The sequence below is a fragment of the Marmota flaviventris genome, chromosome 3, assembly GCF_047511675.1.
Source record: "Marmota flaviventris isolate mMarFla1 chromosome 3, mMarFla1.hap1, whole genome shotgun sequence".
Taxonomy (NCBI): domain Eukaryota; kingdom Metazoa; phylum Chordata; class Mammalia; order Rodentia; family Sciuridae; genus Marmota; species Marmota flaviventris.
In genome coordinates, this window is record NC_092500.1 from 42,039,033 (window position 1) to 42,057,543 (window position 18,511).

General features: G+C 33.6%; 1 protein-coding gene across 7 annotated transcripts in view; it reads left to right on the forward strand.

The window, feature by feature from the left end:
- Osbpl8 (oxysterol binding protein like 8) overlaps positions 1-18,511 on the forward strand; it is a 174,106-nt gene that overhangs the window by 42,453 nt on the left and 113,142 nt on the right. For 3 of the 7 annotated variants that reach the window (XM_027920867.2, XM_027920951.2, XM_071609670.1), the window contains exon 2: positions 11,137-11,245. In XM_027920867.2, coding sequence (XP_027776668.1) covers positions 11,204-11,245 — 42 coding nt within the window. In that variant the 5' untranslated portion in view covers positions 11,137-11,203. Of the gene's footprint in view, positions 1-11,136; positions 11,246-18,511 lie in introns of those variants that run through there. The other 4 variants (XM_071609673.1, XM_071609671.1, XM_027921039.2 and 1 more) reach the window with 4 other exon arrangements.

Below are 18,511 nucleotides of genomic sequence, written 5' to 3' on the forward strand. Positions count from 1 at the left end.
AGGTTGTCAGGCTGTAAGCCCAGGGAGAAATTGGTATTTGAGTTTTGAGTCCAAAGGCACTCTGGGGATAGAATTCCTTCTTTAGAGGACCTAAATTTTCTTTTTAAAAAAGTCTTTGGCTGATTGGATGAGTCCCTTGACATTAAGAAGTTAACTTGTTTTACTCTGTGCTGGTATAAGTGTTAGTCATATCTAAAAAATACCTTCACGACAACATCTAGACTGGTGTTTAACCAAACATTTGGTACTCTAGCTTAACCAAGTTGACATATAAAACTAACCATCATGGTTCATCCCTTGCCAACTTGGCATCTGTATGTATCTCCTTAAACCACGCTATCCTTCCTTCTCTCTCCAAATTCATAGTGATGTTGTAATCCGCTGTACCTCAGAATGTGACTGTTTTTGGACACAGGGCCTTTTGAAGAGTTAAAGTTAAAATGAGATCTTTAGGGTTTTCTCTAATTCAGTATTTCTGATGTCCTTATAAGCAGAGTAATTTGTATAGCTGTGTCCAGAGGAAAGACCATGTGAAGACAGAGAAAAGAGGGCCACCAACAAACCAGAGAGAGGCCTCAGAAGAAATCAAACCTGCCAGTGCATTGATCTTGAACTTCTAGCCTCCAGACAAATGAGGAAGTATCTTATCTCTCTGTATCTTATCTATATACAGATACATTGCATTGTTGAAGCACCCCATCGGTGGCACTTTGTTAAGGAAGCCCTAGTAAATTAATATACTACTTAATATCCAAATAAAGACAATAACAAGGTCATACTTCTTAATATGATACAACTATTCTGTCAATAATGTTCTAAACCTTTTTGCAGAAGCAGATGTAAAATCTGTGGGTCATATTCATTCTTTGTATAAATCTACTATGATATAGAGTTAATAGTACCTCAAAAATACTAAGATATAAAGTCAGTACATCTTATAAGGGAATAGGAGAGGGAAGAAATAAAATATAATTGATACATTCATATACAAACATTCATAACAAAATTAGAAATTACAGGTCTCCTTTCTGTAACTATTCATGTAGTTGTATCAGGTGTTTGTAACTACCTTCTTCTAGTACATACTGTATTCCCTTCATCCTCAGCAGTTACCTCTTCTGACTTCTGACTGGTTTTAGATCTGATGCAGAGACATAAACCACCATTTTGGAAGAATCTGGGTGATTAGTAGTCTTACCTGGATTGGGTTGTTGTAGTTTTCCATTGATTTTAATCACAGTGTGTAGTAGTACTCAGAGATCCCTAAGGAATCTCCTAAATTTAGAATATCCTTCCTTACCTCCATTGTGGAATAGCAGTCTAATTTCCCTGGGTAATTGGGACCAGTCACTTTAGCCACCACAGTAACTCTTTTTCTCCTTGTTGATTCGGAGGCATAGGGACCCTAAAGTGGCTCGGTGGTAGTTTCAAACTACAGTTCAGTGGGATCATTGTATCTCTTGGTGGAAGCATGCCTTTCCTTGAAACTAAGACCTGTAGAATAGCTGAGCATTAAGTTGTTGAGATAAGAAGCAAAAATTTTTCTAGTAGTTCAGTAGGGGTAATGGTGATGCTTGTTATTCCCATTTTTTCCCTCTGATTCCTAGAGCTTTAGATTCTGACTATGAAAGAAACAATACCTTTTATTAGATGTTTGTTCAGAGCATATATGGCTTCCTGGAGAACCATGTCCCAGCAAGACATTGCTATCTAGCTGGTTCTATAATTGAATCTTCAAAGGGCCAGTCCTCTCTTTTATCACGCCAGTTGCTTCAAGACAGTAGAAAATGCTGTGAGACCAGTGAATTCCATAAGCATGGACTCATTGTTGTGCTTCATTTGCTGTGAAAGGAGTTCTTTATTCAGAAGCAATGCTATATGGAATACCATGATAGTGGGTAGGAGTTTCTAAGTCCCCAGATGGTAGTTTTGACAGAAATATTGAATGCAGGGATGGCAGATCTGTATCCACAATATCTATTATAGTGGGAACAAAATGCTGCTCCTTCCCTGATGGAAACAGTTCAATTTGATCTGTTACGAACAGGTAATTTTATAATGACCCTGGTCAATGGTGCCATATTGGGTACTCATTGGTGGTTTCTGCTGCTGGCCAATTGGGTCCTTAGCAGTGGCTATAACCAGGTCAGCCTTGGTAAATGGAAAGCCATGTTGCTGAGCCCAAGCTCCAGTCCTACCACCATGGCTACTCTGTTCATGAACTCATTGGGTAATAGCAATAGTGACTGGAGAAAGGCTGCCTGGTATCATAGAATGAGCAATTTTGTCCATTTTATCATTAAAATCTTATGCTACCAGGATCACCCTTTGGTGAGCATTCCCATGGGACATAGATATCCTTCTTATCTATGACCAGTTAGAAAGTATTTCAGGCTTTGTGGACCACATAGTCTCTGTCATAACGTGCTTTTTTCTCCCATAGCCCCCCTTCTCCTTTTCCTTCTTTACAGTCTTTTACAAAAATAAAAATCTTTCTTAAATTATGTGCTGTAGTTTGCTGACATGCCCAACCTAAAAAGTAAAAATAAAAAAGGTTCCTTAAGTGAAAATTTTATTGGAAAGGAATATATATTTCCAGACAATGAAGGTTAGGCAGGGTACTGCATTTATTTTAATCATAAATTGAAATGAACCCAGGAGAATATTAATAAGGCATACAAAACTCATGCTTATGTATATGTGTCCAACACATAATTATTCAAGAAATACAGACAGTCCCCAATTTAATGATAGTTCTACTTAATGATTTTTTTTACTTTACAGTAATGTGAAGTTATAGTAAAATAATAATTCTGTTTTTCACTTTCAGTAAGTATTCAATAAAGTATACAAGCTATTTAGTAATTTATTATGAAATAGGCTTTGCCCATTTGTATGCTAATAGAAGTGTTCCAAGCTTGTTTAAGGTAGGCTAGAATAAGCTGTAATATTCAGTAGGTAAGGTGTATTAAATGCATTTTCAGATTAGGGTATTTGCAACTTAAGGGTTTATTGGTACATTATCCCATTTTAAATCAAGAAGCATTTGTAGTCACAAATCATCTGTTTTACAGCAAGTTAATTACCAAAGTTGAGGTAAAAAACTCAAAAAATCTACAGGGACCTGACCAATAAAGAACCACTTTTGAAGTGACTAAGTAAACAATAGTTGGTGAACTGTTTAGTAAGTCCAAACATTAGCCAAACTTTATTTTTTTTTAATTTTTATTTATTTTTTAGTTTTCGGCAGACATACATCTTTGTATGTGGTGCTGAGGATCGAACCCGGGCCGCACGCATGCCAGATGGGCGCTCTACCGCTTGAGCCACATCCCCAGCCCCTAGCCAAACTTTATGAAGATTAAATAAAACATGTATTCTGATTGTATCTGATCTTTGATGATCACCATTTAAAGTGCAGGCTTCTGTTCCTAACATCCATCCTTTTAGGTAATTTTTTAAATCTCTAGCTATGTAGTCCTTGAAAAAAGACTTGTGCTTTCAAGTCCATGGGTGTTAATCATTCAGGGCAGGAGGTTATAAAAGTATTATAAAAAGCATAAAACGGATGTCACAGTTAATAATCTTATAGGGAAGATAGGTACATAAACTGTTATATAGACAAATTTAAATAATTTAAAGTAGATAATAACATGTGACTTATGAACTTAAGAAGTTCAAGAAAAGAAGATACTTCCAATTAGGGGAAGTAAAGGAAGGCTTTATGAAGAAGGTAATATGTGACCTGGCCTTCACAGGGTAGGTTAGATTTTGTTATGGAAAGGAAACATTCTCAATACTCAAGAAGGAAGAAGGTGGGAGAAATATCAGAATATGAAAGCACTAGCATGTATGGAGAATAATGAATTGGCCGAGACAAAGGGTAGGGAAAAGCAAGAAATAACTGAGAAAGGCAAGTATAAGCAAAATCATCATTACCGTCAAACACCAAGGGAAGATTTTAAATTCTTTAATGAGAACAACTTAAGTTTCCTGACATTAAATTGACATGATCAGATCTATGCTTTTAATTTGGGGAGAGAACCAGTATAACATGTAGGTGTGAAGGCAGGGGAAGTACATGAATGCACGAACACTGTTGAGAAATCTTCCAGTGGAAGTAAAAAGTCATAAGAGGGTAGCTTTAAGACATGTCAGAGGATGGGAAGGTCAGCAAACTATAACTTACAATCTAGAAATGATTTTTTATATTTTTAAATTTGTAAGGTACAAAAGAAGAAGGTGGCAGGGTGGGAGAGGAGAATATATGACAAAGATCATATGAAGTGAGAAAGGGCCTATTACTAGGAAGGTTCAAGCATGTGGACAATGGAAGAACTGACAGCATAAATCCTTACTATAAGAGTAAAGACTTATTAGATGAGCTCAGAAGCATAGGTGGAAAACATAGTCACAGAAAGGATGGTAACAGAATAAATTAAAATGGGATCATATAGAGTTGCTAAATTCAAAGCATTTGTGTATACTATTGAATATTTCTTTTAAAAAGGATTCTGTTACAGGTACTTTAAGTCGGTAATCAGAATCTACTTACAGGATTCACACAAGTAGCAAAAATGAGTGCAACAATGAAGGTACAGATACAAATACATTGTGAGAGGTGGGTGCAAACTAGAGAATTACCTGCCCCTTGTAAAGTGGAAGGTTTCTGCTAATCTCTAGTTACTGCTCAGTGTTGCCAGATCTTCCATAATTTCAAGACAAGTCCTAAATCCATATTGTTATATACAGTTTTTCATTTTTAAAATACTTAAAAAAAATCATTTTCCTTCCCAACTATTTGGAATCAGATCCTGACCTTGCTCATGCTAGGCAAATACTCTACCATAATGCTAACTTTCCAGCCCTAAACCTTTTTTTAAAAATCCAAATCAGAGCCAGTTGCCTCATATTTTGTGACTTTTGCTTTATATACTGAATTCCTTATATATGTGGTTTCAATACTATTTTGTTTATGTAAAACTTTTGAGAATGATCTGTTGATAAAATATAATGTGCTTATAATTACAGCAAATCAGATATCCTCTTACGATTTTACTGTAAAATCAAACCCTTGCTTAAAAAAATCATTTGTGAAACATCTGTCTGGCATTTGGTGCCTAACATTTTATTGGACTTTTATCACATGTCCACCATTAAGAATATAATACATTCATGTCTTTAAAAATTAAATGTGCTCTCAACACTTCCCTCTTCATTCTGGGACTTTGCTATATTATTTGTATTCTGTCAACAAAAATAATTTAAATTCATATATTTTTCATATAAAAATAAATCATTCCTAATATATGCTACCATTTCTGCAAGTTATGGGGAGTGATATTGTATGAGATTCTCTCCTGTTACTGGAGAATCAAAATATGACCTTGTACTAACTGTACTTCTTGTATCCGGAGTCACAAAGGTACAATAAAAGTGATTTTGTGTGCCCAATTCCTTATGTAGCCTGGCTAGACTTTAAGAGAACAAAAAAGTCTGGGGGAAAAAAATCGTTCAAAGACAATAATAATAATAAGAAAGTCCTATGGAGAAGAATTCAGAAGCTAAGATCAAAAAGTACAGGGACATGCTGCTTCAGGAAAAACAATAAAGAAAATAGACATATTGTGAGTAAAGGAAGAAGCTACCTTTAGGGTTTAGGCATATACATAAAGGAACTAAAAGGAGAAAAAGTGTGATGGCAAGTGTTAGACTCACCAGGAAAGATTCCTTTAAAATGCCAACAGATATAGCTTATACCTACAATTCTAATCTGAAACATTACAACAGGATGACCAAAACGTGCTTTACTACTGTTTTTATAAATATAGTTTCTCAGGCTCATTTGTTTACATGTTAGCTATGGCTACTTTCATGCTACAACAGCAGAGGTAAGTAGTTGGAGTAGAGATCCTGAGGCCTGCAGTCTAAAGTAAAATCTGTTTATTTTCTGGCCCTTTATAAAAACAGTTTGCTCACCTATGTGCTACATGGATGTACTATATCTGTTTCCCCTTAATAAATGAAAAAAACCTAATAAAAACATTTCCTGCTTAGTCATGTATTGTGGAACATGGGGAGCATACAACTGAAATGTACATGACTGACTAAAAGTCTTTTTTGGGTACCAGGAATTGAACCCAGGGGTGCTTAACCACTGAGACACATCCCCACCCCTTTTTATTTTTTATTTTGAGACAGAGTCTCATCAAGTTGCTTAGGGCTTCAATAAGTTGTTGAGACTACTTTGAACTTGAGATCCTTCTGCCTCAACCTCCTGAGCCTCTGTGATTACAGGTGTGTGGCACTGCACCCAGCTGACTGTCTTTACATCAGGTACACACGCTTAAAAGTATCAAAGCCTGAATAATTATTAAAAAAACATTAAAATGAAAGATGACCAAGGAGAAATTAATTCATTTATAATAATCCAACAGTCCTTTCCCATTGATACCTAAAAATAGAAGAGTACAATCTTGCTAGAGAAACACCTGGTAGGCTTATCTGCAGATATTCATTTGTAAATATAAATGGACACTAAGGATCACTAGACACTTGTGGAAAACAGCATAAAGGGGAAGAGTCAAGACAAAGGAACGAAAATGACTTCAGAGGAAATGGGATTTCCTGGACAGAAGAGCACTGAACAGTAGCTACTTAAAAAAAAAAAATCTGTGTACTAAGTCTCAAAAGAATACTGCAAACATGAAACAAGAATAGACAGACTAATGTTTAAACAGGGAATTAAGAGTTTTAGTTTAAGAAAAAAGTTAAAAGTCAGTGGATGGACTGAGAAATTGAATGGTCTCAAGTTGGTAATTGGACAAGTTGGTGATCTAGGAAATAGTTAGGATGTAGTACACAAAAATACAAATAAATGAGATCGGGAAATATCAAACTGAAACCCAGAAACATGGAGGCCCAACATATGCTTAATAAAAATTCCAGCAAGAAAGAAGACAACAGGGAAAGGAAGAAATAAGTGACCAAAGAAACTGAAGAAAACTTCCCTGAAGTGGAGAGAGAACTTTGAATTGAAAAGAAATCTTTGAGAACCAATAGGATTAATCAAGATGAAGCACCCATTGATAAATCTCTGTAGTTTGATACTTAAAATTCTCCCCATTCTAAATGCTACTGTGTGGATGGAAAAGTAATAAATACCACAGTGTGGATGGAAGAGTAATAACCATTTTTTTCTTGTTTAATACAGTAGGATAGGTGCACTTTGCTTTTTATGAATGATTCCACAAAGCACTTGAGAATAGAGATACATTGCCAGACTTATGTTTTGGTATTAAATGTTGGTTACAGTTCTGTATTCTAAAATATCAGTTACTTGGTAGTTGTGAACTTCCATACAGTGCATTTTCCCTAAGCATTTTGCTTTTCTCTGAGCTCCCATAGTACTTTCTTCAAATGTCTTTTTTAGTATTTGTATACTAATTTATTTCCATTTATATCTAATCTGTTTAACTGAATTTTTTTTGATAAATTCAGCAAAAATGGGTTAAATGTTAAGGTGAGATACATAAACCTAAGAAGTTCTGAAATCCATCCTTTGCTGTCCATTCTCCACATGATCTAATCTAGTCTATGGCTTTAAATGCCAACTCCCAAATTTTTATCTCAATATTTAACAACTCCCAGATTTTTATCTTTAGACACTTTTTTTCTGAGCTCCCAACTCTTATATCCAACTGTTTGCTCAAAATATCCAGTTGAATGTGGAATAGATGTTTCAAACTTACTCCCTAAACTAAATTTCTAATCCATGTCCTCAGCCTTATCCCTTTAAAGAAAAAGCAGCCTTCCCTATGCCATTTTATAACCGTTAGTCCTTCTAGTCATTCAAACCAAAACTCATGTTCATTCTCAATTCCTTTTTCTTTCATACTCTGAGTCTATCCTTCATAAAATCTTCAAAATACATGAAGAATTCTACTACTCTTCAGTATCTTTATTGTACTCATCTTCATGCTGTTAATACATTGTTTTTTTCTGGAGTAGTGCAATAGCGTTTTAGCTGAACTTCCAATTTGTACTCTTCTCCCATTGTAGTTACTGTCAACACATCTTCTGCTCTTCTCTTAGCTTACAATGTTCTGGTTACGTTTCTCCCTTGATATTCCTCAAACCTACAAGTTATACTCCCGCCTTAGTACTTCTGCACTGGCAATTCCCTCTGAATTGAAAAAATTTCCCTTATTTCAAGTCTTTGATCAGATGTCGCCTTTTCAATGATCCACCATGACCATTTCTATTTAAAAATATAATCCTTTTATCTCTGGTTTGTTTTAGCCTGCTCCCCACCCCCCTTCTTTACTTTTCTTCCTTCACCTCTTTCTTCCTTCTTTTTTTGTCATGCTAGATTTAACCCAGCGCCTTAAATATATTAGGCATAGGCAAGTGCTCTGTTACTGAGCTACACTACCAACCACTTTTAGTATTTATGTATGTATGTGTGTGTGTATGTATGTATGTATGTTTGTTTGTTTTGGAGTACTGGGGATTGAACTAAGGGGCACTTGATCACTGAGCCACATCCCTAGCCCTATTTTGTATTTTATTTAGAGACAGAGTTTCAACTGAGTTGTTAGTGGCTTATTTTTCCTGAGGCTGGCTTTGAACTTGCAATCCTCCTGTCTCAACCTCCCAAGCTACTAGGATTATAGGTGTGTGCCACAGTGCCCAGCTTATTTTATTTTGAGAGGTTTCAATAACATGTCTAGGCTGGCCCCAAACTTGATCCTCCTGTCTCTGTCTCCTGAGTAGCTGGAATTACAGCTGTGCACTACAGCACCTGACTGCACTTATTATTTTCTCATATATTATATAATTTACTAATTTGTATATTCTTTGTCTTTCTCTCCTAGAATATAAGTTCTATGAGAGTAGTATTTTGGTTTTTGTTCATTTTGCTCATTGATGTATTCTAAGTATAATACCTAGGGATGAATGAATTGCTAAAAGGAAATAGGATGAGAAAATTGGTAACAGTTTTTGAAGTAGAAACTTCCTGAGGAGGTTTGATTTTTGTTTTTAATATTGCAAATTTCTATAATGTGTCTCTCAGTATTCAATGCTAATTTCAGTGTGTATCCCATAAACATAAAGTTCGCTTATCTGCTGTTTCGTATTTTATTTGTTCATCTAGATAATTGAGTTGATAGTATTGGCTCAGTGCAATAAAAGTTATTAAACATCTACCTGGAATTAAAACTGGATAAATTAATAAAATGCAGTCTCTCTCCTTAAGAGAATTGGTTCATGAGAACAAATAATTACAATGTATTGGAATAGATACAATTAGGAAAGCCCTCCTTAAAATTTCTGAAACTGAAAGAATAGTCTCTTGGGCTAATCTTTGTTTTTTAATTTTTTCTTTTAGTTGTCAATGGACCTTTATTTAATTTATTTATTTATATGTGGTGCTGAGAATTGAACCTAGTGTCTCACATATGCTAGGCAAGCGCTCTACCTCTGAGCTACAACCCCAGCCCAATCTTACTGGTTCTATCAAAGCAACCTTGTCCTAGCCCTCCAAAGGGCTGCAGCTTTTCACATTTGCAGAAAATGCTCTTGGAACTCTTGACAAATGACTGAAAGTCTACTGATTAGATGGCTTGGCTTTTGTTAGGTGTTTTAAAGGAATAATTATGGAGAGGTTATTGGAGGTGTTTGCATCCATATAGTTACTACAGGTATTCAAGCTAGGAATTTTGTTAAAAAGTTGAAAAGAAAAAAAAAGACTTGGGAAGAGAGACTTCTAAGACTTTTGGAAATAAAAATAAGTATAAAAGGAATATGTATGCATGGAAAACACAGAAAAATGTGAAAACAAAAAGTATTTTATATGTAATGCTGTCATTTGCTTTTTCCACCTAACATGTCATAGTCTTCTTTATAGTTTGGTATATACACATCTACCTTTTTTTTTTTTTTTTAAAACTGGTATTCCATTTTATTTTTTTTTAATTTTTTATTGTTGGTTGTTCAAAACATTACATAGTTCTTGATATATCATATTTCACACTTTGATTCAAGTGGGTTATGAACTCTCATTTTTACCCCATAAACAGATTGCAGAATCACATCAGTTACACATCCATTGATTTACATATTGCCATACTAGTGTCTGTTGTATTCTGCTGCCTTTCCTATCCTCTACTATCCCCCCTCCCCTCCCCTCCTCTCTCTCTACCCCCTCTACTGTCATTCATTTGGTATTCCATTTTATTTCTGTAATATAACTTAAGGAAGTTCCTAACAATCGACAATAAGATTGTTTCTATCTTTTTCTCATATTATCTATTACTTTGTTGAAAGTGTTTATAAATCTCTGTACATTTATTTATCTGAGGGAAATTTTCTATTGAAATTACTGGAGGAAAGCATAGGTATTTTAAATTTTCCTCCAAAAATATACAGAGGACCAGTAGAATAGAAGAGGAGGATCAAGGGGAGAGAGCAGAAGGAAAGGGGAAGTGTTGGGGAATGAAATGGAGCAAATTATTATGTGCATATATAGATAAGTCACAAAGAACCCCACTATTATGTGTAATTATAACGCATAATAAAACATTATAAAAATACCTACTTCCCAGGGAAATTTTATTAATGGGATAAGTGGGAGCATTGAATGTGGTACCTGGCACAGCAAGTATGCTTAATAAACATGAGTTTCTTCATTCTTTCCTCCAAAATCAAAATCAAACAATTATCCTCCAAAAACGTCATTCTGATTCATATTCTCATCACAATAGTGTATGAGAATATCTTCCATGTTGGATTTTAGCATACTTTTTAGTTTTCACCAATGAAATCATGAAAAACTAATTTTATTTGATTACAAGTAGAGTCAAATGAAATGATTTAAGTATCTTTTCAAGTTTTAGACAGTTTCATTGGTTTGACACTCCTCTTAGTTTTTCCTGTTCACTTGGAATGCTTTTTTTTCTGTCATTTTTCTCTGAACCTTTACCATTCTTCAAGTACATATCCTTTTTTTTGTTGTTGTTGTCAAGAAATTTCCCATTAGCAGCCTTAAATAATTTCTCCCATTTTGTATACTTAATAGTTTATATTCTACTTAACAGTTTCATACCTCTCCTAATCCATGTGATTTTCTTCTAGGATTTCCAGACTTATAGAATGGCTAAAGATTAATGGAAAGAGAAGCATAAATCTATCTTCTTCCATTATGGAGGCAGGTTTGACAGATGGAGAACCTGACCGAACTTCGGTGAGTAGTTCAAATATAGCATAATAAGTATACCTGTGGCTGTAAAGCATTTCATGTAAGCCTTGATTTTGTTCTTAAAATGTATTTAAAACTTTTAAAAAGTATTTTAAAAATAATGGTTTAATTCCTCTGTTGATATGAGAATTAAAGATAGTTTAAAGCTTGTTGGAATGTAGTGTATTCAGTTCTCTGATATTTCTGCTCCATCTCCTATTTTCCCTACCTTCCCAGCCATGAAGTGCAGAATGCAGCCCATACTGATATAATAGTTTGTGTTATTTTCTTCAAAATATTTTTTGTCTGTAGTGAAATCAAGAGAAAGTTAACAGTTTAGGAAATAAAATACCTCTAATCTCAAGTTACATGGAGCTATGAGCAAGCAGAGTGAATGAAATAGTTAAAATAAGAATTAAGGCAATTGCCATGTATATATTTTTTAAAAATATTTTTTCAGTTGTAGATTGACACAATACCTTTATTTTATTTATTTTTTAAATTTTTTAATTTACATATGATGGTGGAATGCATTACAATTCATATTATATGTATAGAACACAATTTGTTCATATCTCTGGTTGTATGCAAAGTATATTCATACCAATTCATGTCTTCATATATGTACTTTGGATAATGTGTCCATCTCATTCCACCATAATTTCTAACCCTGTGCTCCCTCTCTTCTCCTTCCACCCCTCTGTCCTATCTAGAGTTTGTCTAGAGTTCTTCCCTTGTTCCCCCTCCCTACCCAACTATGAATCAGCCTCTTAATATCAGAGAGGACATTTGGCATTTGTTTTTTTGGGATTGGCTAACTTCACTTATCATTATCTTCTCCAACTTCATCCATTTACCTGCAAATAGAGTCATATGATTTGCCCAAATTGAATCAGGAGGATATACACAATTTAAACAGATCAATTTCAAGCAACGAAATAGAAGACACCATCAGAAGTCTACCAACCAAGAAAAGCCCAGGACCAGATTGATACACAGCCGAGTTCTATAAGACCTTTAAAAAAGAACTAATACCAATACTCTTCAATTTAATTCAGGAAATAGAAAAAGAGGTAGCACTTCCAAATTATTCTGTGAGGCCAACATCACCCTGATTCCAAAACCTGGCAAAGATACATCAAAAAAAGAAAACTTCAGACCAATAATTATTATTTTTTAATGTAGTGCTAAGTATTGAACCCAGTGCCTCATATGTGCAAGGCAAATGCTCTGCCACTGAGCCACAATCCCAGCCTACCATGTGTATTTTTTTCTACAAAAAGATGAAAGTTTAATAAACATTGCTGTTTGTGATCATGATTGAATTATATTCTGAAATTAAAATAAGCAGGGGTAGTGGATAAGTACATATTACCTATAAATTTTTAAAAATATACCATTAGGATAGATTAATCGATTGGTCATTGTACAAAAGGATTTGACTACAGAATAATTTTGTTTTCAATTATCTTGTGAATTTTGAGTGATTCCATTAAATATTGATTTATAGACTATTAGGAATATTTTTGTTACTTAAAGTGCTTCTCAGTAGTCAACTGGTAGCTTTATTAATTTGTTAGGTGACAGGTTCTTTGATAAATCTATGTTGTTGGAGTAAGGCAGAGGCCAACTTTCTGTCTTTCAGTTTGCTAGGGAGATGAGAGTTAGTATACTGAGGTGTTTATAGATTTTGATGTAGTGGATGTGCTTTGTTCAGGCTCCAATGTACAAACAGTTTAATGAGTAATAGCAAAATGCAGGTTTGCTGACTTGTATTGTTCCCATCCTTTTTGGAATTTCTGATTCAGATGTTTTTTGGATGCTTAAGTGATCAAAAGAAAAGTTAAACTTTAAAGTAATCATTTGTTAGTAGAGAATAAAATGGGAGTGAAGATAACTTATGGTGATTATTGTCAGAGTAACTATAAATGGAAAACTGATGGTAGGTTATTTCATTTTTACTGTGATTTCAGAAAAGAGTTAAGAATAAACCTTTTCTTTAGAACATGATGTCTATTTTTTTATTATAAACATCATCTTTTTTAAAGCAGATGGACTTTCTTTAGCTAAAATAGTTTAATCTGCTACTGATAATAAAAATGTCAATAATAGGGCTGGGGGTGCAACTCAGAGATAGAGTGCTTGCCTATCATGTGTGAGGCCCTATGTTTGATCCCCAGCACTCAAAAAAAGAAAAAAGTCATTATTAATAAGAAGTTGGCATTTTCTAAGAGTATTATTTATTAGACTGTCTTCATAATAGCCATTAAAGGCAGATATTTGTTTATCCCCACTTTCAGAGATAGAGAACTAGGCTCTTCTCACAACTTAAGTGGCAAAATTGAAGTCAGTCTGTACTGAATAATATACCACTGAGATGATGACTATATGCCTGTCTTTCAGAATAGAATCACTTGGATGTTAGAAGCTTTCTCAGATTTGAATTCAGATTTTTCTTGACAAGAATATAGATGGGTGCTTTGTATTAAATATATTCCTTATTTTAAGGAAAGTTGTTACCAGAGGAAAGTTAGCAAGTGATTAAATTAAATATCTTGATACAGGGGAGCTGTATATTATAAAGTCTATTAGAAGACAAATACAATAAAAAATGAATCTGTAATATTTTATAAAGGACTGAATTGAGGAAATATTTAAGATCCTAATTGCAACTGAGTGCTTTGAATCCAAGGTTTTTTAAAGTGTAATGAATTGCAAAGATGATTTAGTTCAGCAATTCCTAGAACATCATCAATGAGCATCTTACTAACGAGCTTAGATGATCCAATCTCTTGAAACTTTGATTTTATGTATATACTAGGTTATTGATGACTACTCAGATTTAGTGATTATAAAGTAAGATTGATATATTATTAGTGTTTACTAAAAGCTTTAAATCATATTCTAAGGACTCTGGTTATAACATTGGGCAAAATTGTGGAGCTTGTATGTGTGTACATGTAATTTAATGGAATTCTGTTGCTATTTTTGTTTTCTTTATAAATACTATTAGTTTAGCTTCATCATTATTATTTTAGCATATATTTTGTTGTTAGTGATAGCACTTTTGTAGCAAAAGTATTTTTGGTGTACAATTTCCCAATAATTGGTCTTTAAGACATTTATTCATTCAAGTCCAATTATAAATTATCTATATGCTAATTACTAATCCTCTGAAAAATATTGTACAATGACACCTTATTAAATTTTACCATTAGTCATTGTACTAGTTTCCTATTGCTATTGTAGTTTAAAGCAATACAAATTTATTATCTTAACAGTACTTGGAATTCAGAAGTCTAAAAGAAGGGGGTTGGCAGGATTGTGTTCCTTCTAAAGGCTTCGAGAGAGAATGTCTCCTTGCTTTTATCAGTGTTTAGAGGTTGATTTCATTCCTTGGCTAATGGCCCCTTCATATATCACTCTAGCTTCTGGCTTTTGTTTTCACATTTCCTACTTCTTGCTTTGACCCTTTGACCTCCCTTTTATAAGGACCCTTGTAATTACATTGGGCCCACTGAGATAGTGCACTCAGATAATCATACAGCCACTCTATTTGGAGCTCCTTAATTTAATCACATCTGCAAAGTCCCTTTTTTCCAGATAAGGTAACATTCACGGATTCTAAGGATTAGGATGTGGATATCTTTGGGAGGCTATTTTTCTGCTTACAAGAGTCAGTACTAACCTCTGGAGCAACCCACTCTATTGGAATTGGGTCATATTGCTGGATAATTCAAAGTCTTGTATGGCATCTCGCCTTGAGAGTTGCCAGGTTGATTGAAGTCATAAGTTATGAGAATTCTTAAGTTTAAGATATCTTCCTCAAGTAAAATAATAAAATACAAAAATTTTAGTCACTAATTTATTACCTACATACTTATTCTCTCATATTAAAATAACTTCATCTTACTAATAGCTGCTTGCTAACATTTTATATTAAATCACATGGTCAGTTAATTGAATAGAGACTAATTTTCTTGAACTTTTTGTTAGGAAAATATCAATTAATTTTAATTATACTGAATTAAGAAAATAGATGGTCTATTATAATGTAACCTCATATACATATCACCCATCTTCTTCAACAGTTTTCAACTCAGGTCAGTTTTGTTTCATCTTTGTTCTCATTCTCCCAAATCATAATTTTTTTTAGCAAATCTTAGATATGATTTTATTCATAAGTATTTTGACATATAGCTCTAAAATATAAGTACTTTTCTTCAAAAATTCAACCATAAATACATCATTATCCCTAAAAATTAAACTTCCCTGATTATCTCAAATATTCTCTTTATAGTATATTGTCATTCGACTTGGTTGATATGTCACTTAGGTCTTTATGAACCTTTTAAGTCTCCTTTTCATGTGTTTTAAATATTCCTTTTCAATTTATTGAGAAACAAAGTTGTTTGTTCTTTAGAGTTTCCTATAATATTGGTTTTCCTTCAATGGTTATTATTTAATACATTCCTTGGTTCCCTATATTTCTTGCAAATTAGAGTAGGATAGTAGAGGTTTGGCCACATTTAAATTCAGATTTTTCTAGGCAAGAATACTTTATAGATGGTGTTGTGTATAGTTATCAGGTAGCATATAATGTTGATTGTCTTCCTGTTATAAAACCAATCACATATATTCATTGCCTAGATCTTTTAATTCAATAGGTGTGTAAATTAGTATCCTAACTGGCTTAGAAAAAATGAGGACTTAAGTGAATGACTGTGACTGCTATTTAAGCAAGAAAGCAAACCAACCAACCTACATTTTGTTAAGTATTTTGTTTTCTAGACTATTATTCTTTCTGCCGTTTTACAACTTTGTTGAAACTTCTACTAAAGGTGACATTTTAAAAAGATGAAAACAATTTGATGGGTATACTTTATGTTGTATTTTGCATGTATCTTCCTTAACTTCTGAAAGTTAGTAGTACTGCATTATTTGTAATTGAACTTTCCAAATAGGCACTAAAGATTCTATTTTCTTCTTCTTCTTTTCCCTCCTCCTCTTTCTTTTCTATCTCTAACTTCCATTATTCTTATTAGAAGCTTGAAAAATACAATATAAAAATCTGACAGGTATATAGTGGGACTCTTCAGTAAATTTGGGCAGCTTAGCTGGAGAAAAAGTTAGTTTTGAAAAAATAAGAGAAATGGACAGTGGTTTACACAGTGTATTAGCAGAATTCCTAGCCAGAAATCTTATATTTCCAGTTGCTTGGCAATCTTCTTAAAGTATGTTTCTGGGACTCATAGACTTCCGAAAACTCTTTCAGAGAAATCTGTGAAGCCAAAAGTATTATCATAGTAATACCTTGGTATTTTATATCATTTCCTTTTAAAAATTTCTCTTATAAGTGTAAAATACAGTTTTCCAGAAAATACATGAGTTGTGGTGATGTCATGATTTGGTTGGTATTGGATTGTGTCCTTGTAAATTCTTAAATTCTTAGTTTATTTTTCTCCTAAGGGGTGTTTTTATTTTTAAAATAAGCTTTATTTTAGAACAGTTTTAGTTCTACTGAAAAATTTAAAGGTAGTAAAGGGTTCCCATATACCTCATACCCACTTTCTCCTATTATTAGCTCGTATTGTTGTAGTACATTTGATACAATAATGAACTCATTTTATATTAACTGTAATTCATACTTGATTCAGATTTCCTTAGTTTTACCTAATCTCCTTTCTCCATTCCAGGGTTTGATCCAGGATGCTGTATTACCTTTTATACATGTTAGGGTCATGTTAGGGTCTTCTTTTTTTTTTTTAATTTTAGTTTTTTTTTTTTTTTTAGTTATTGATGGACCTTATTATTTATTTATTTATGGTGCTGAGAATAGAGTCCAGTGCCTCATGCATGCTAGGCAAGTGCTCTACCACAGTGCCAAAACCCCAGCCCACAGAATATTCTTGGTTGTAACAGTTTGTCAGACTTGTTTTTACTAAACCTTGATAGTTTTTATTCTGTTGTGGTATAGGGATTGAACCTAGGGCATAGCCCGTGCTAGGCAAGGACTCTCCCACTGAGCTATATTCCCTAACTCAGCCTTGACAGTTTTGAAGGGTACTGGTTAGGTATTTTGTACAATGCTTGTCATCACGTATTTTTCTGATGTTTTTTTTCATGATCAGACCAGGTGTAGTGGTTTTAGGTTGAGAATTGCTCATGTAAAACTTAAGCAATTAATACTTTAAGAAAGAATAATGGACAGCTACTTTGAGTGAAAAGTGGAACAGAAAATTAATGGACTTGGTGGGGGAGTGAGGAAGGGTGGAAGATGAGCAGTAAAAGGAAGAACTGACAGTGCCATGGGGAATGAGAGTGTTGACCAAGATAAAGTTTGGTTACTTTGTGATTGTACCTTGAATTAAGATGTGATCTGTAACTTTAAGAAGTTTTTTTTTTTTTTTAAATATTTATTTTTTAGTTCTTGGCGGACACAACATCTTTGTTTGTATGTGGTGCTGAGGATCGAACCTGGGCCGCACGCACGCCAGGCGAGCGCGCTACCGCTTGAGCCACATCCCCAGCCCCAAAACATTTTTTTTTTTAGTTTTCGGCGGACACAACATCTTTGTTTGTATGTGGTGCTGAGGATCGAACCCGTAACTTTTTTTCATTTTGGCATTTTAAAGATAGTTGTTAAATGCTTACTGACTTTGTTTTCGTAAGTTTTAATATTTTATCTGATTCGTATCATCTATAATAATTTTTTGTTTTTTTTTTTTGTTTTTTATGCTAGTACTTATATAGGTGAGCCATGATTTTATAGATATATATTTGGAGCTAAGAGTTGAGGAGTCTTTATAGCATTTTATATTTTTCTAGATTTATCTATTTTGTATAGGTTTTCAAAATTATTTAAAATTTGATGTCCTGTTATTTTTAAAATCCATTATGTCTTCCTTTGGTATCTTCTATTTTGTGAATGTGACACTTTTTTTTCTTCCATATTGCTTAACTTTTTCTTATATTCTTTTTTATTTTCCCAAGAGCTTCTTGTTGAATTTCTTAGTCTTCCATCTTATTAATTTATTGTTAGACTATAGTCATTTTGCCATTTGTTTCATTAAATATTTTTATACTCAGTATAATCAGTTATTTTCTTTGATTACTTGTTCATGCTGCGTTTTTTTAAAAATCTTGGCATTTCTTTTTGAGCATATTTATTATCATAAGTTTTTGAAGAGTTTGGTTCACTGTTTTCTCTCCTTTGACCAAGATTGTTCAGTTTGTCTTTTACAGCACCTGGGTACCTTAGGATATTGTGTG